Here is a 19,810-nt window from a genome sequence, read left to right as displayed (position 1 = left end):
ATCAAACGGGTGTGGCCCGAAAAACAAAAAAAAAAAAACAAAAAAAAGAAAGAAAAGAAAAGCCACCTTAGAGAAGGAACTACATTGAGTAGTCATTACCAACTCTAAAGGACATTTCATGCCACAAAACATGACAACACCAGGGTCTGGAAACCCAAGGAGGGGTGTATGTAGATAAAAATAATAAGGATGACCTAAGAGAAAGTGCTGGCATATGCCCCTTCGTACACTCCACTCCCCGCCCATAGAGGGTTCCCAGCTATCAACATGGCAACGTTGAAGCAAGTTATGTGCTGTCTCCTGGGGACCTGAAACAACCAGTTCCAGCATATGATGAGTCATGGGCTCTGAGCTAAGCACAACAGAAGAGACAAGAAGCCTGATATAAGCTGTAATGTTCAGTTTGACTCTGAATGACAAGGTTTCAGTGGGTCCAAACACTGTCGTCGAAACCCTGCATTTCCTCTGTTCCTCCTATCTTCTGGACACACTCATCACCCTCTACTTCTGACACTTTGGTTACCCACTGTATTAGAGGAGATCACTCCTTACACACCTTGCTATTGTGCAATACCAAATTGAGGTCCTGTAATTTATCTCAAGGGGGCAGTTTACTTGGAGGTAGCAGGCTTAGGGCTCAGTCCTCAAGTTGGTTTATTTTGCTTAAGATCATTCAAATAACATGTCCAGAGCATCACCGGTGTTTCTACCAAATGGCTTTAAATATCTGGTTCTTATGACCCATTAATCAGGTATAATTAATTTATCAGATTGGAGGCAGAATTCTGAGGAGCACTCACTTTTTTTTTTTTTTTGCCAGTTTATAAAAGGATTTAAATAGACAGGTAAAGTTACACAGGACATACTCTGAGGACAGGCGTTTTTGTTCCCATGGAGCTAGGGTACATAATCCTCCGTGAATGTGGATGCCTTTGTAATTTTTATGGTAGCTTTCACACATATTCTATCAAGTCCTTAGCATTAGTACTACTTGTTTTCTATTCTTGGAAATCTTTCCTTATATATAGGCAAACCTTGAATGTCTCAGAGCCATTATAAACACATTGTAAACACAATGCATCAAGGGAAACACCTAAAATAATTTCCCTGGACTTCCCTTCTGACTGTGGGAATTCCATGTGTTAGTCAATGCCAATTGACTCAGTCAATGCCAATTCCTCAATCTAGTCACTCAGGCCTCGACTCATCTTTGACACCTCTCTTTGCTTACATAGTGCATCTGTGCACTATAAGGAATAGTCTATCACTTCTACCTTCAAGTGTAAACACATTACGACTATGCCCCACCATGTTCACTACTACTACTGCTACTGATCTGGAAGTAGTACTCTTTGCTGCTTGAATAATGTCAATGACTCTTGAATCAGTTTACAAAGGCAGATACTCTGGTGCCAGAAGTGTGTAAAATTTGTCAGTGAGCCATGTCTGCAAGGAATAAAGGGGAAAGACATAGTGTTAAGAGCAACAATGTGTGGCCAGAGAGATAGCACAGTGGTGGGGCATTTGCTCTGCATTTGGCCCACCTGGGAGGAACCCTGTATCCCATCTGGTCCCCCAGCCTGCCAGGGCAATTTTTGAGTGCAGAACCAGGAGTCACCCCTGCGCACCACTGGGTGTGGCTCAAAAAAACCCCATATCCTTTATAAAGGCTGACATAAATACCACTGACATGCAGGGATACTATGATCTTGTTATGAACATAAATGCAGTGCTGAACTTAGAGAAACAGCACTTAGCAGCATACAATCTGAGGGGCACATTTCCATGGTGACCAATAAGCCTCCTACCTGGTCTTCCTGCTTTAACCTTTGCTCCTCAATCATCTATTCTCCAGGCAACAGCAAGATGAATATTTTTAAAGCCCTATTCAGAGAATGTGGCTTCCCTGCTCAAAGCCATCACATCTCCCATTTCTCCCAATGCAAGGTCTTCCCAGAGTGTAAATGCCCCTCTTTCGCTTCTGTATTACCACTCACACCTGACCCCTTGTCTGTGCCGCAGTTTCATCAATATTCTATCAAGTCCTTAGCATTAGTACTACTTGTCTCCTATTCTCAGAACACTTTTCCCACATAAAATCATATCTTGTTTTATTGTACTTCTCAAATACTGTGATCTTTTACTAAAACACAATATGTGACAATCATGCATTGAGGAAGTTTTGGTGGTCTGCACAGAAGTACAATACAACCATAATACCCTCTTAAACTAAAGCATAATATAGAGCAAGGTGTTCTATTTAAGGTTCTGAAGAGTGAGAAAGGGAAGGAAGCTTCCAGAAGAAACATTACAAGACAGCATGAGGTTTAAAGAGACAATTTGTCTGTTACATCCAAGTGAAAGGTAAAGTTCTCATGTAGAAACTGCAGAAAAATTTCCAGAAATAGAGTTAAAATCATTGGTGAAGTTGATTAGTCTAAAGAACATTTTCAATGGAGAGAAAAAAAAACCTTCAATGAAAGAAGAAGTCCATTTAGGGCTTTTCTAGCTAGAGAAGTCATTTCCTATCTTCAGTGCTACAAAGGACCATCTTTTTTTTATCGATGGCTAATGCAGTCATTTGAAGTGGAAGCCACTGTTTATTTGCTATTCTGAAACTCCTAAGGTCTTAGTACATTGGGTAAAATTCTCACCTTGTACATGACTGACCTAAGTTTGATTCCAAATGGTCTTCTGAGCACTGCCAGGAGCAATTCTTGAGCATAGAGCCAGGTATAAGCCCTAAGCATTCTGGGTGTGGTCCCCCACAGAGATAAAATAAACCAAAAAGGCCTAGATGATAACATATCCATTTAGAACATAGTTCACCTAAACATTTTAAGTCCACCCTGAAACCTGGTGCTCAGAAGAAAACATTACTTTCAAAATAGCATCATTCAAGCACAATTATTTTCTTCATAATATTCTATATGATTTTAGAAGTTGTAAACACAGAAATCAGGCAATTAAAAGAAACCAAAGGCATTCAAATTGAAAAAGGAGACTTTGGAAACAGCCAAGATACTCTTCAACAGATGAATGGCTAAAGAAACTGTGGTACATATACTTTCTTTTTTTTTTTTTTTTTTTTTTTTTTGGTTTTTGGGCCACACCCGGTGGTGCTCAGGGGTTACTCCTGGCTGTCTGCTCAGAAATAGCTCCTGGCAGGCACAGGAGACCATATGGGACACCGGGATTCGAACCAACCACCTTAGGTCCTGGATCGACTGCTTGCAAGGCTAGCACTGCTGTGCTATCTCTCTGGGCCCCTGTGGTACATATACACAATGGAATATTATGCAGCTGTCAAAGGAGATGAAGTCATGAAATTTTCCTATACATGGATGTACATGGAATCTATTATGCTGAATGAAATAAGTCAGAGAGAGAGAGAGAAAGACGCAGAATGGTCTCACTCATCTATGGGTTTTAAGAAAAATGAAAGACATTCTTACAATAATAACTTTCAGACATGAAAGAGAAAAGAGCTGGAAATTACAGCTCACCTCATGAAGGTCACCACAAACAGGGATGAGTTTAGATAGAGAAATAACTACGTTTTGAACTATCCTAATAATGAGAATGTACCAGGGAAATAGAAAGTCTGTCTAGAGTACAGGCGGGGGTTGGGTGGGGAGGAGGGAGATTTGGGACATTGGTGATGGGAATGTTGCACTGGTGATGGGTGGTGTTCTTTACATGACTGAAACCCAAGCACAATCATGTATGTAATCAAGGTGTTTAAATATATATATGTATATATATATATATATATATATATATATATAACATCTAAAAAAAAGAAAACGGAGTTAAACTACCACTTTCTGCAGATGCATAATATACATAGAAAACACTAAAGACTACTAAAAACTCTTAGGAAAAATAACAAAATGATATAGTAAAGTATCAGACTACTAAAAACTTTTGTATTTCTACATGCAAAATAACTAGAAAAGAAATAAATTTTAAAAGACAATTCCCTGGAGGGGGGGAGACAATTCCATTTAAAATAGGAAACAGCCAAGTATCTGAAACATATGAGTGGCTAAAGAAACTGTGGTTTAATTAATATCTTTATTTAAAAACCTTGAACACCCCCTTACCAGTGCAACATTCCCATCACTAATGTCCCAAATCTCCCTCCTCCCTACCCCACCCATGTCTGTACTCTAGACAGGCTTTCTAGTTCCCTCATTCATTCCCATGACTATTTTGTCAGCAATAAAATATTTTTATTTAAGTATTATACATTTTTGTGACCACACATCATTAAAATATAATATAAACATAATTTTCTAAGTAGGAAACATTGTATTGGTATTGTCACTGATCTGGTATCAATATCATATTGATTTATCAATATTATATGATACCTGAATTGATCTAGAACCAAACATGTATCATTTTTTGCTCTGTGTCTGTATCTACTTGTAAATTTACTCTCGCCTTATTTCTCAATGGCACCAGCCTGATCACTTGATGGAAAATTCCAACCTGATTTCCCTAATTCTTGTGGCTTCCAATCTTTCTCAGGTTGTGTACTTTTCTTCTTGATTTCACTCGGCACAAGTCACTATAACATGTCATTTAATTTATTTACTTATAATAGCTCTTTCTTAGTATATTTTCTTCCATAGCCTCCACTTAGAATGGAAATTCCATGAGGGCAGGTATCTTAGTCTTTTTATCCCTGATATAACCCAAAGAGCAAAGACAGTATCAACACGCAATAGGTGTGTAGAGCATATTTGAACAATGATCCATTAAATGCATTTAAAATTTTTTTAATCTAGCCTTTTTTTTTGATCAACTGGAATACATACTTTCCATGTGGAAGACCCTGGTCCAAACCCTTGTACCACTGAGTCCCCTGAGCATTGTCGGGTGCTAAGACCTGGTGTCAGAAGTCAGAGTGACTTACCTGAAATCACAGAAATTGCTTTTAAAGCTCGCAATACTCGAAAGGAACGCAGGGCTGACAGGTTGACTGTGACTTCTGGAAACAACGAAACAATCCTAAAAAACAGAGCAGAGAAAGCCTGGGTTGGCATAATCCCTTTTCCATACTGCACATCTTGCCTGGTAAAACCTGCAGTCTTCCCTGACCAGCTTCTCCTGGATCTCTCCATCTAACACTATCATTGCACAAGAGTCTGGTTTGTTTGTTTGTTTGTTTGTTTGTTTGTTTGTTTTAGCCTTTTTACTCTAACAGATAAAAACGAGTAGAAATAGTTGTTGTACTGGATCATTAATGTAGGGAAGTGTACACTGGTGATGGGATTGATGTTAGAATGGTGTACGCTTAAAACTCAATCATGAACAACATGATAACATTGTAATTCACATTCAGGAAGAACTTCAGCTCTTACCTCATGCCTTGCACAATAACTAACTCAAAGTAGACCGTGGACAGAGGAAATCAGCCTTCTTGGTGGTGGGCATTCTGCTGAAACAGCATTAAATATCTTGTACAAGTCCCCAGCCCATAACAGGCAAATGGAAGGAATACAGCAAGAACATAGAAATGGATTCGTTCACAAGAGGTCTCAGGCCAAATGAACTGCATGTTGCAGCTCAGGACTGCACTCAGAGCTTCCCACACTGATCAGCCACACGTGGCCATGCCTTGTGGATCGACACCGTGTCCCAAGGAAGTCAGTGAGTTTGTCTCCAACACCAAGACACTTCAGTAAAATGTTTCGACATTCTTACCCTGTTGCGATGACAATGGAGTCCAACCAGTTCCATGGATCTCGAAGGAAAGAAAACTCATCCAAAATAAGACCTCTTGCCAAAATTTTTATTAAAGCCTCAAAAACATAAATCCCAATGAAGACATACCTACAAAGAAAATCAGTTAGAACAAGAAACATGGTAAGTTAGATGAAAAGCAGGGAGTATCTGTCTTCTCTGACCTTTGTAGAAGTTTTATTCCATTTTTGTTTTGACATTTAGCATTCTAATCTTCAGCAAGCCAGACTTCAGAAAGAGGCTCCTCATGCAAGTGCTGGTACTGGGTATTTCTAAGAAATAGCTCCTAGAAATATGATCTAGAAATAGATCATAGTAAAGCTACTTTCAATGCCTAGTTTCATGGTCATCTTCTTGAAAGAACAGCAAGTTCTCAATGTTGTTTTGTTCAACATCATTTCATTATAAGACTAATGAGAAAAAAATTATTCCAGTCAATACCTAAAAACATTCAAGGACCTGTGTCATATATATTTTTCTTTTTTTTTTTCTTTTCTTTTTTTTTTTTTTTTTTTTTGGCTTTTTTGGGCCACATTCATTTGATGCTCAGTGGTTACTCCTGGGTATGCACTCAGAAATCGCCCCTGGCTTGGGAGGACCATATGGGATGCTGGGGGAAACACAGTCCATCCTAGGCTAGTGCTTGCAAGGCAGACATCTTACCTCCAGTGCCACCTCTCCAGCCCCATATATATTTTTCTTAAGAGTTGCAGTTGTTGAGGATTTTTCAACAACTTTAGATGAGGATACACTATAGTTTCAATCAACATGGGGCCCAGCCCTGGGATGGTATTTGCAGTTTGCCATCCCTATATCAAAGAGTTTTCACCCTAACATACAGAAGTGGACAAAGGCAAAAGAACATAGAGAAAATAAAAAGGTTAAAAACTGGAATTTGTCATATCCAACCTCTATGTAGTAAGATTGTTAAGCTACTATAAACTCAAGATAATCCACAGGTTCAATGTAACTCCTATCATAATCCCAGTGTTTTGGGTCAGTAAGGATAGCTCCATGGTCTTAGTGCACTTATGCATAGAGGAGGCCTGGTTTTGATCCCCAGCACTGCATGGTCCCCTGAACACAGCCAGGAGCAACCCTCAAGCACTGACAGAGGAGTACCCTTCAGCAGTGCCAATATTGTCCCCAACCAAACTAAAATAAAATGCCCACGATGTTTGGCAAAAATAGAAAACTTCATTCAGAAATTCATATGGAATTTCAAGGGACTATTAGTAACCTAGCTAATCTTAAAAGAAGAATAAAAGTTGTACGAGCTAGAGAGGTAACAATAGGCTGAGACTATGCTTTATGTGCTGGAGACCCAGGTTGAATTCTTAACACACCTAGCCCCTCAAGCATCATCAAGAGTGACAACTGAACCAGCAGTATTTCCTGAATACTGCTGAGTATAACTCCCAAACCAAAAAATATTTTGAAAGCAAAATAAAGTTAGAACCTCAAATAATAGCTATTCACTCACATATACATATGCATACATATACCCTATAACTCAGCAACATAATCTCAAAAATCCAAGTTATAAAAAATGGTCAAATTACTTAAATAGATATTTCTCCGAAGATGGTATCAACAATAATAAGAGTATGAAAAGATGCTAATTACCACAAATGATCAAAGAAATATAAATACAAACCACAGTGGAATATCCTCTCCTACTCATTTTCAAAATAATAAGTATTGGCAAGGATGTGGAGAAACCAGAGCCCCTTTATAATGCTGTGATCTCCTAAAATGTTTCCATTCCATGGAAAACAGTCTTGGGCATCAAATATTAAATATATGATCCAGTAATACTATTGCTGGATATATAAATAATAGAATTAAAAGCAGGATCTCAAAGAGATATTTGCGTGACATATTCATAGCTGTACTATTCATAATGACAAAGAGGAGGAAGTAATCCAGAAGTCCTTTGACTGTCAATAAAAATAGTCAATAAAAATGTGACAGTTTTTGGGTCACACCCAGCAGTGCTCAGGGGTTACTCCTGGCTGTCTGCTCAGAAATAGCTCCTGGCAGGCACAGGGGATCATAAGAGACATAAAGAAAATTTGTGTGAAGGGGATCAGGAAGGTAGGTCAACTGTCTGAGCACATACCTAGCATGCATGAAGTCATGAGTTCAAACCCTGGTACTACATACATCTCAAGCACCACTGGCTTCCATCAACCAAGTAATGTGGCGTTGAACTATAAGGCTTGCACTGTAAGCCTAAGTCTCCCATCATGGACCTAGACTCTCAAGCACTGCTGAGTGGAGCCCAGAAAATTTTTTTAAAAAAGGGAAACTTTGGAGGGTGGTTGCAATATTCTGTATGTTATAGAGAAGGGAGCCCTGTAAGATCATAGTAGGTCTTTCATCAAGACCAAACAGGTGCAAGACTAATAAGTAGTAGGTCAGATATAGAGGGGACCACATATTCTAGCTGCCCTGAGGGTGAGGGAAGAGGAAATGGGAGGGAGGACAAAAATGGAAGTATAGGGAAGACAATCTGGTGATGGGAATCCCCCTTGATTTTATGTAAATATGTACCTAAAATAATATTGTCAACAATATGTAAGCCACGATGATCAAAATAAAAATTATATTAAAAAATTGATTCATAAAAAAAATCATAGTAGGTCTTTAAAGCAAAAACAGAATCAGAATACAGAAAGGGTCATAGATTCCCACATGCAGGAAATGCATGGGAGTAAGCAATTAACAGTTCCAGAAAACCTCCACAGTAGGAGGAACCACATCAGTACAGACTAGGAGTTGGCAGTCCTGGAGGGCAGAGGTGAAGCACAAGATAGCAGGCCACAGAACAAAATACTTCTACCTGTGGGGGGAAGCAAGGAGCTGGAAATCCACTCACCCACCTTCTAGAAATCTCCAATCTCACAAAACCGGATAAGGAGACTAGACCTGGGTCTCTTAAGGTCTCCAGGCTGACAGTTCCAGTAGGTGTGCGTCATGTTCCCAGACAGAGAAGCGAGCCTCCATCATTCCAGGTTGACATTGGAGCTTTGTGAAAACATAGAATTTCCTGTCTTGGATAAAACAAAAATTTCGTGCTCCTCCTGCACCTAATTTCGTCTGATTAAAAACAAATGTGAACCCAGAGGCAGATAGGCGACTAAGAAAAGACTAAGATAATCTACTTCTACAGCGTGTGACAGTCCTAACTAAAGGACTGCACCAACAAATCCACTGTGAGGCATTAGAAAAATGCAAACAATGCGGATCAATACTGTGCTGAACTGCCTGAACTGAAATCAATTATTGGAATCTACACAAACTGAGCCCGACAGGTTTATGTGGACCAGGTGAAGGGAGCCCTCGCTTGTCTATCAGTTCTACACAAAGCCAGATCCTCACTGCAAGCTCTCACAGGACACTTGATTCTACAAAGAAGCAGAGGAGTCCACCTGCACTAATGGTTGCAATGTAGCCTAAAGTCCAGAGCACACCAGAGGTCTTTATTCTCTCAGAGAATATTTCCAAGTGACAATGGCAAGGATGTTCATTGTAGTGAGAAAAGCAGTAGAAGAGACCTCCAACAAGGAAAGAAAGTATAAGAACACACCAATTTAAAGTGACTAAAAAGCCTGGTAGCAACTAAAGTAACACAATAGATGACTCATCAGCTGAATGACAGGAACTGAGAAAGAATCAGTGTCCTAAAGAATATGATGCTTGAGATGGGGAGCATTGATGGTGGGAATGTTGCACTGGTGAAAGGGGATGTTTTTTATGACTGAAGCCCAACAACAAACATGTTTGTAATCAAGGTGCTTAAATAAAGATATTATTTTAAAATAAGATGCTTGAAACCACCAAAAAAGGTTAGAAGAAAAATAATTAAGAAAAATTAAGAAATATGAGAACCCTATAGGTGAGGGTCAAGATAAATAACATCCATTTTATAGAAGTTCTGGAAGGAGAGAAAAGATAGATTGGGGAGGGGCCGGGTAGGTGGCGCTGGAGGTAAGGTGTCTGCCTTGCAAGCGCTAGCCAAGGAAGGACCGCGGTTCGATCCCCCGGCGACCCATATGGTCCCCCCAAGCCAGGGGCGATTTCTGAGCACATAGCCAGGAGTAACCCCTGAGCGTCAAATGGGTGTGGCCCAAAAAAAAAAAAAACCAAAAAAAAAAAAAATAGATTGGGGAAAGAATTTTTGATCAAATCAATAGTAGCTGAGCATTTTCTCAATCTCAGGATTGCATGCAATCAGATCTAAGATATTCAAAGGGTTCTCAACAAAATAAACTTTTGAATATGTGCACTGAAGAGATAATACAGATGCTGGGCCTTGCACATAATTTACCAAGTTCAATCACTAAAACTGCATTGAGTTTCCCAAGCACTACCAGGAGTGATTTGAGTAGAGAGTCAGGAATAAGCCCTGAGCACAACCAGGTATGGTACTTCAACAAAAAATGGAACCATGCAATAAGTAGGAGAAAAAATTCAATATTAAACTGTAAATTAAATAAATAAAAGATAAAAGATAAATAAAACTAAGGACTACATTTTCAAAAGATTAAAGACCAACTTGCTATGCAAGAACAGAGCTAAATATCCAAGCCAGAGTCAACAATGAAATCATGAGATCTAAACTGTAACAACCAACATTTAAAATTCACCTGTTATTATGGCAAGCTAGAGCAGGGGTTGTTGGCATGGAATACACTCTGGTAATATTTGTGGAAGGTTGTTGACACTGGTGGTGGGATTGGTCCTGAAAAAAATATGTCTTTCAAACCTGAATAAATGGGACTACATCAAACTAAAGAGTTTCTGTATGGCAAGAGAAACACTATCTAACACCAGAAGACAGCTAACAGGATGGGAAAAAATTTTTCACACTCGACACATTAGATAAAGGGCTGATATCTAGGATATACAAAGCACTCAGAAAGGTGAGCTCCACAAAACCTAATAAAGCCATAGAAAAATAGGGAATGGAAATGAATAGACACTTTTCCAAGGAAGACCAACAGATGTCCATGAGACACATGAAAACATGTTCACCATCATTAGTCCATGATTAGTTCACCATGATTAGTCATTAGGGAAATCCAAATCAAGACAACAATGAGATACCACCTTATACCAGTGAGGATGGCACACATCAAAAATAATGGGCCCAATCTCTCTTGATGCAGATGTGGTAAGGAAGGAACTCTTATCCATTGCTGGTGGGAATGTTCCCTGGTCCAACCCCAATGGAAAACAGTATGGAGAGTGCTTAGGAAATTCAGAATTGAGCTGCCATATGACCCAGCAATTGCACTCCTGAGTATCTATCCCCAAGATGGAAGAAAATTCATACCAAAATATGTATGCACTCCACTATTTATTGAAGCACTCAGCACAATAGCCAAAACTTGGAACCAACTTCTATGCCCAACAACAGATGATTGTATTGTGAAGATGTGGTATTTATACACAAATATCCCTCCTCCCCACATCACCCACACCTGTACTCTAGACAGGCTTTCTATTTCCCTCATATATTCTCATTGTTAGGATAATTCTCAATGTAGTTATTTCTCTAACTAAACTCATCACTCTTTGTGGTGAGCTTCATGTCATGAGCTGGAACTTCCAGCCCTCCTCTCTTTTGTCTCTGAAAATTATTGCAAGAGTGTCTTTCATTTTTCTTAAAACCCATAGATGAGTGAGACCATTCTGCGCCTTTTACAAATGGCCAAAAGGCACATGAAAAAAAATGCTCCACATCGGGACCGGTGAGATAGCATGGAGGTAAGGCATTTGCCTTCCATGCAGAAGGACAGTGGTTCAAATCCCAGCATCCCATATGGTCCCCCGTGCCTGAGTGTAGAGCCAGGATTAACCCCTGAGTGCCGCCGGGTGTGACCCAAAATACCAAAAAAAAAAAAAAAAAAAAAAAAAAGCTCCACATCACTAATCATCAAGGAGATGCAAATCAAAACAACTATGAGGTACCACCTCATATCACAGAGACTTGCGCACATCACAAAGAATGAGAACAAGCAGTGTTGGCGGGGGTGTGGAGAGAAAGGAACTCTTATCCTGGTGGAAATGCCATCTCCTTTCAGCACTCAGGTCTTGTCCAGACTGATTATTTCTAACTCTCTTTGTCATAGTGGCCCTTTCTCTATCCTAAATTCACTCTCCCACTATTTGTGGCAATCTCTTCACCATGGATTGATCATCCTGGCCCTTGTTTCTTTTGTCTTTGGATATTATTACCACACTATCTTTTTTTTAAATATATCTCACAAATGAGTGTGAATGGTGCAATATTTATCCCTCTCCCTATGACTCATTTTGCTCAGCAAAATACTTTCCATATCATTTACATATAAGCAAATTTCATGACTTCATTTTTCCTAATAGCTGCATAGTATTGTATTTTGTATATCTACTGTAGTCTCTTTATCTACTCATCTATTCTCAGGTACAGGGGTTGTTTTCAGATTCTGGCTATTGTGAAAAGTGCTGCCATGAATATAGGAGTGCAGAGAACTTTTAAGCTTTGTGTTTTGAGGCCCCAAGGGAATTCTCCTTTTTTCATTCTTAGTATGATCAAAATATTATCTTTTCATTCCTAGAATCAAGTTCAGGAACTCACATGTTCAAGGCAAGTGGTCTTGAATAAGTGAACCAATAAGTAGGTCTTGTATAAGGTCACATATCTTATTCTTATTGGATGATTTTTCTTTTTCTTTTTATTGATGTGGTGTACCATATTCATTGACTTGTGTATATATTTTTTAACCATTTATTTATTGTTAGACTTTTTATTTTCTTTCATATCTTTATTATCAAACAGTGTTACAGTATACAAGCGAATGCATATTGTTTTTGACAAATATTTTTGTGTTTGGGATTTTGTTCTTTTATTTCAGTTCTTTTTTTTAATATAATTTTTATTTTGATCATAGTGGCTTACATATTGTTGACAATAATATTTTAGGTACATATTTACATAAAATCAGGGGGGATTCCCATCCCTAAGTTGTCCTCCCTACCCCTCCGTTTTTGTCCTACCTCCCATTTCCTCTTCCCTCACCCCCAGGGCGTCTAGAATATGTGGTCCCCTCTGTATCTAACCTACTACTTAGTAGTCTTGCATCAGTTTGGTCTTGATGCCTCCCTTATTTCCCCCTCTAAGTGGGGGCAGGGCTAGCTAGTTCAAGTTGCGTGGTTTTGCCTGAAAAAGAGAAAATAAATAAACTGGGGGTAAGAGTCTAATACCCCGAAAATGGGCAGAATCCTTCTAGAGGTTCCCATCATCGATTTGGGAAATGAATGAGAAAAAGAAGGTGAAACACTCCACCAGTACCAAAAGAAGTGTCAAATATCCAGTGAGGACTCCAGCTATATCGATAAGCACCACAAAAAACAGATAAAAAACAAACAAACAAAACAAAACAAACAAAAAACAAAAACAAACAAAAAAACAAACAAAAAAAACACGCCGTGGTCTTGAAATAAGAAACATGGCGTTGCACATAACGAAAGAAAAGAAAGGAAGAGAAAAGAAAAAAAAAATAAGGATAATTGGGGACAACAATTTCAATAATCACATCCAAAAAGGGAAATCGACCAAAATAGCTAGGTAAATAAAAATAATAATAACAATAATAAATGAAGGTAATATATATATATATATATATATATATATATAAAATGTCCAAGGTTTTGTGTTTTTTTGTATTTTTGTTTTTTTTTCCCTCTTGCCCTGGCACAGTAAATATTGGGGTCATTCGAAAAGGAATTCACTTGCCCTATGTGATATGGGGTTTCTCCGTCCTTGGAGTATACTGTCATGGGATCAGCTCTAGTCTTTGCTCAGGATCATTACTCTCCCGGTGGTGGGTTTTTTTTTTTTTTTTGGTGTATGGTAGACTTCTGCTCTGTCCAGGGTGATACAATCAGAGCTCTGTGTTTAGAGGTCTCAGTATCTGCACAGATCCTGAGGTGGGACTTATGGTGAAGTCAGTCTTTGTGAATCTAGAGGTTCTGTTACCTCAGTGCCATTTTAATCCATCTTCTGTGGTTGGTGATCTTGGTCTTTGCACTGATCCTAGGATGGCATCTAGGATAGCGTCTTTCTTTGTGCTTCCAGAAGCCCCTTTCCGTTACAATTGTCTCTGCCGGACCTTTGGGACTGGGGATCATGCTTATTGTGCAGGTCTTAGTTCAAACCCTATACTAGAACTTTTTTATTGGTCCCAAGATGTATACTTGTGTATATTGAATAATCTTGATATCTCTAAAATAGATTCCATGTGGTAATTAAAAGAATTATATTCAAGTCTCCTTAATGTATTGTTGAATTCAGTTTTTTTTTTAAATATTCTGAGGATCGTTGCATCTGTGTTCTTCAGGGAATGGTCTGTGATTTTCTTTATTTAGTAATAGCTCAATATAATTTTGGTATTAGGGTAAAATAAGTCTCATAGAAACTTTTTTTTTTCATATAAACTGTTTAGAAGAATTTCTGTATCAAACTTTCTGGAAGAGGCTGAGAAGGATAAGATGTAGCTCATCTTTGAAAGTTTTGAAAAAAGTCACTAGGACAACTTGACTTTTGTTTTGAGGGACACTTTTGATTAAAATGCTATCTATTGGTCTATTAAGATGTTCTACTTCCTCCTAACTTAGTACTGGGAAGTTTTGTGATTTATAAAATGTATTCATATCTTCTAAAGTCTCCAATTTCATAGAGTTCATAATATTCTCATGTGATTTTTAATATTTTGTGTTATCTGTTTAACTTTTTCCATAATTTGTGATTCAAATTATAAGAATATATTTGCTTAAAACCTCAGAAGTCTGGAGAGACATATTAACAGACTGAGGTGCTTGTTTTCTATGCAGGAAGTTGGGGATTGAGCCCTTAATCTGCTTAGTCCCCCAACACCACCAAGTGTAGTCCCCAAGTAGTGAGTCAGAGTAGTATTTGAGCACCTCCTGGTATGTCCCCCCCAAACCAAAACAAACAAGAACCAGGACAGAACCAAAGCACATACTTTACAAACAGTCGCTCAGTGCTTGATTTGGCACTGGACAATCCCAATGCACCATGGTCCAAAAGTCGAAGAAAGAAAAACAAAATACTAACGCAGTACCAATGAATCCAGGATAAACACTCACTCGGCAGTTTTATTTGCGTTCTCGTTCAACCCAGTAGAGGCCATGAACACACAATTGATGATGACCGTGCAGATGATAAACATGCTGAACAGGGTGGCCGGCCGGCATTGGTTAAGGCTGGTTCACAGAGGAATGGCACAAATATCCCTTGCTGTAAGAAAAAATTCTCTTTTCTGTGAGTTTTGACAGAGACCAACTCACAGCTGTCTCTTCCCCACCTTCTGAAGAATTGTCCTCTAGCACAAAGGTGCTCTCATGACCTGGAGAACATCCACACCATCCCCTTCCATTTTTTGACTGACCACTCAGGGGAGTCCTTGCTTCATCTAACCCAAAGTTAGCAAACTTGAGGTTCCTAAGAGCCTAGGCCCCTGGCCCAGACAGTTCTGTGCATGGATTCATGCTCTACAGCTCCTGTGGGCTCAAGCTAATTTAGGCCAAACTGAGGTCTAATTCTTTTTTTTTTTGTGGTTTTTGGGTCACACCCGGCAGTGCTCAGGGGTTATTCCTGGCTCCAGGCTCAGAAATTGCTCCTGGCAGGCACGGGAGGACCATATATGGGACGCCGGGATTCGAACCGATGACCTCTTGCATGAGAGGCAAACGCCTTACCTCCATGCTATCTCTCCGGCCCTGAGGTCTAATTCTTAATCTTCCTGTGCTCCCTGCTACCTCCCCACCTCCTTCCAAGAATAGTCCCCACACTTCCATCAGACCACTAATTTAAGTAATCACTACTTTAAGAACCTCATCTTAGGCTTTACTTATGGGGAGCCCAGCCTGTAGAGTTGCTATGTCCCACTGACCTTCACTGTGTATATGAGTCTGTCTGTGTCTTTCTCTTCTCCTCTACTCTAAAACTGCCTCGGATCTCCCAGACCCTCTGCATATCATATATTCTTACTTGTCTTTCTCTTTTGAGACTGAAGTTACAAACTCTAAGTCTTAAGGGCCTGGCAGGCCCTATAAATATGTGAAGTTGGCTGCTGTTGGTTGACAGGGAGAGGTGAATATGTGCTTAAAGAGCAGGAATATATCCTTCAAATGACCAGAATTTTTCATCACAGCAATTTTGCCTAGCAGCAGCATTGGCCTTGTCTGACCACTGAAGCTACTGTTTTTAGCTAGTCATGTATTTTCATAAAAGGCTGGAAATCCAGATTTCTAGCATTACAAACGAATTCCTAAAACTTTTTAACTCTGTGTAGAACCTCTACTACACATTTACCAGCTGTATTATGCTGTATAACTTGCTGGTCTGCAATCTTTATCCAACTGGAAATTTAACATTCCTTTTTATCCTTGATGCTGCCAAAATATGGCAGTGCCCACTCCATATTCCACCTCTTCCAAATTCCCATCTCACTCAAGAAACAGTCTGCATTTCTATGTGTCTTCTTGTGAGACACAGATTGCTTAAGAGCCCTGTTCACACCTGCCTCTGCCAGCTCCCAGCATGCACACAAGCCAGAGTGCATTGAAATAAGCTATTTATATGCCACAAACATGCTTTTCATAGGACATGACTCTCTAAAAGATGCAACAAAAGGATATGCATGAACAGAGATTCTCATGGCTAAATTTCGAATTGGATTGAAAGGACCCAGAATGAACAAGGCACGCTTGGCACTGAAGCGGTAAATTGTCCTCTTTTTGTTCAATACCATAAATGTCTGCAAAACAAACAACACACATGAAACAAGGATTAGACACAATGACAAAGCAGTATGAAACATGGAATCATTTAAAAAAAATTCAGTGGCACCAAAGCTTAGCTTAGTACAAAAATGACATCTGTTGAAGCCAAGGTTCATTCTGATCAGCCTAACCTGTCACTCAGAGGTCAACAGCTCCCCAAGATGCACTGCATCAGATTCAGGACCCCAAGCTATGTGCTGGGCTAGGTAGGCTCTGTTCACTAATGGCATCCAGGTATGTGTCACTTTACAATAGGGATGTGCTCTGGGAAGGCATCAATAGGCGATATCATTGTCAGAGTGCTGATCTTCAAACACTACTTCTCTTCACTGGCAAAGCATTTCAGGAGAATGTCACAGAGGAAGAATGGGATCTCCATGACTCCATCTTGCTCTATGCCAATATTATCAAATAATTTGGGAACCTGTGACATATGAGGTTCTATAGTTAAGCATATGGCCACTCCTTCCTGTGACCCAACAACAGCCCATTTTATCCATTTATAGGATTTGATAGACTCTTAGGTCTTAAGACGTAAGGGTTTGTAACTTCAATCTCAAAAGAGAAAGAGGGGTCAAGCACAGTGGTAGGACATTTACCTTGCACACTATTGATCTGGGAAAGACCCAGGTTAGATTCCCAGCATCCCATATGGTCCCTGTGCCTGCGAGGAGTAATTTCTGAGTGTAGAACCAGGAGTCACCCCTGAGTGCCACTGGGTATGGCCCCAAAACAAAACAATCAAAAGTAAGCATGTGTGATATGCAAAGGATAATATCTGAGAGACATAAGGTAGTATTAGACCATCATTATTGGCATAGTTTGCCTCTGGAAGCCCCAGGGACAGAATGCATGGGCCCAGGTAACAAAACATAAAAAAATGAATAGCTGCAATGGGTGCCAACAAAATGCTTTATATTTCACTTCATGGTATGTTTCTATGGAGATAACAACAACAAGAGAACTTGAAGTGACATAAACAGAACTGAACATTCACATCCCACAGATTATCTTATTTTGATTATTTTTGGTGCAGGGGATTAAATCCAATGTCTCATGTATGGAATGCATGTGCTCTACTGAGCAATATCCTATATTTGAATTACCAATGAAGACTTTATAATGAATATTAGAATAGCGAGAAACCTGAAGCATCCACATTTTTATGCCTGGCATTCAGCAATTCTACATGAAATCATATGAAAGTGAATTTTAACTAGATCAGATCTCCAATAGAAGCCAAGACTTCCAGACTTACTCTTCCACTGCCACCATGAACATGGGAGCAGATCTGTCTGTGCTTCTCCATTGGTGGGGAAGGCATTGCTGAAAGCATCTGGATACGCATTTGGGTATTTTGGGTAGTCTGTCACAATGACTACACAGTCACTGGACTGTGGTATAAATGCAAGAGAGACCTACCAGATGGCAAAGTAGCCCAATCAGATTTCAATGAAATATACTTCCTTCTGGCAGCTCTTCTTGAACCCTAAGAATGAAGAAGCTGCTAGACAACAGGGATGGATGCTGAGGATGAGGGGAAGTGGACTATGCTGGATGATGTTCAGGGCTTACTCTTGGCTCATACTCAGGGATCACTCCTGTAGAGAGAAGCAGCAAAACCACGCCCTACCTTTTCTGCCTGATGTGTGCTTGCAAAGCAATAAAATTTCCTCTTTGGTTGGGAGGGAAGAGATTTGGGGCATTGGTGGTGTGAAGGTTGCACTGGTGAAGTGCAGTGTTCTTTTAATGACTGAAATCCAACTACAACCATGTTTTTAATGATGATGATTAAATAAGAATATTATTTAAGAAAAATTAAAAGAAATGCACCTGGTGGTTTCTGTAGAATGGGTCTAAATCTTCCAAGGGCTTTGACACCAGCTCACGGGGAATATCACCATAGAGCTTGGGCAACTTCCTGGAAGCCTTCAAATCAAGCTGAGGTCGAGGTGGGGGTTCATCTGATGTCAGAGTTTTGGACTTCTTTTTCTCCTTTTGGATGGCAATCCGCTTCCTAATGGCATCGAGAGTGTCAGCAGTGAAGGGACGGAAATTTCTTGCATCTGGGAAGATCACTGGGTAGCATCTGTCATCCATCTTCATCCTATAGATATAGAGAAGTAGAAGATGCCCAGAGAACTCTGGGAATTAGAAATTATACTCTCTCCTCATGGATTCCACTGTCCGAAGACAATTCTATGTAGGTATACAAGAGTTGAGGCAGAAGAGAAAGGACTTGGAGCTGTTGGTTGTGGGATAGGGGAGAAATGTTGACATTGATTGTGTGTATAAAACAGAAATAAAATATCTCAACTCAGACATGATGCCAAAAAAGGAAACTAGATCTGTATCTCACATGACACACAAAACTTAGATCAGGGGGAATATAGTTCAACTAGTGGAATGTTTTTCTTTTGTCCCCTAATTCACAATACAGATCAGGCAAAGGGCCTGGGTTGAGGTGTATATGGGGTGCATTTACTGTACCTTCTCTTTCTATACAGTCTAAAGAACACAGCCTGTGGTAAGAATTGGGAGGCCTTATCATTTATATATACATATATATCATTTATATATATATAAAATCCTTCACCAGTGCCACATTCCCATGACCAATATTCCAAGTGTCTTTCCTCCCCACCCCACACAGGCCTGTACTCTAGACAGGCCTTCTACTTCCTTCATTCAGTCACATTTTATTATGATAGTTCTCAGTGTAAACAGAATGTTTTCTTTGCATGCAGGAAGCTCAGATTCAGTCACTTGTACCACAGGGGTTCCTGAGCACCACCAGGACTTAACCATGAGCATAAAGTCTGGACTAACTCTCCAGAACACTCTCAGGTGCAGATCCCCAAAAACAAAATAAAACAAATACATAAAGTTAATTCAAAGTGAAATAAAGGCCTTAAGATTAGATTGAAATTCATAATGGACACTGAAGAAAAGACAAGCAAATCTCTCCAGATATGAACCTCAGAACTACAATTATTTGACCCCACTGGCAAAGATAACCAAAAATATGTGACCACATCAGATTAAAAAGGGCTAAAGTAAATACACCCTAGTACTAAATGAAAGAAAATATTTGCACACCATGCATAAGATAAAGAGCTCATTCTGAACTTACTTAAAGCATTCAAAAAATCAACATAACAAAACTAATAACCTTATTAAAAATAGAAAGAAGAGACAC

The 19,810-nt window shown here is 39.4% G+C and overlaps 1 protein-coding gene and 1 non-coding gene across 2 annotated transcripts in view; both read right to left on the bottom strand.

Moving 5' to 3' along the window:
- SCN11A (sodium voltage-gated channel alpha subunit 11) overlaps positions 1 to 18,720 on the bottom strand; it is a 99,712-nt gene extending 80,992 nt beyond the window's left edge. Inside the window, exons 1-5 of the mRNA XM_049766448.1 lie at positions 18,445 to 18,720; positions 16,468 to 16,586; positions 14,914 to 15,006; positions 5,716 to 5,844; positions 4,925 to 5,019 (exon numbers count right to left, since the gene is read on the bottom strand). Of these exons, the coding sequence (XP_049622405.1) occupies positions 4,925 to 5,019; positions 5,716 to 5,844; positions 14,914 to 15,006; positions 16,468 to 16,586; positions 18,445 to 18,717 (709 nt within the window). The 5' untranslated portion in view covers positions 18,718 to 18,720. The remainder of the gene's footprint in view (positions 1 to 4,924; positions 5,020 to 5,715; positions 5,845 to 14,913; positions 15,007 to 16,467; positions 16,587 to 18,444) is intronic.
- Positions 18,721 to 19,026: 306 nt separating this feature from the next.
- LOC125998473 (small nucleolar RNA SNORA51) lies at positions 19,027 to 19,155 on the bottom strand. Its single transcript, XR_007492039.1, has one exon. It is a non-coding gene; the product is annotated as a small nucleolar RNA SNORA51 (small nucleolar RNA).
- Between the last annotated feature and the right edge of the window lie 655 nt (positions 19,156 to 19,810).

This window comes from Suncus etruscus, chromosome 20 (genome assembly GCF_024139225.1).
Source record: "Suncus etruscus isolate mSunEtr1 chromosome 20, mSunEtr1.pri.cur, whole genome shotgun sequence".
Taxonomy (NCBI): domain Eukaryota; kingdom Metazoa; phylum Chordata; class Mammalia; order Eulipotyphla; family Soricidae; genus Suncus; species Suncus etruscus.
Note: the sequence above shows the minus strand (reverse complement) of the source record. Positions and strands in the feature narration are given on the sequence as shown.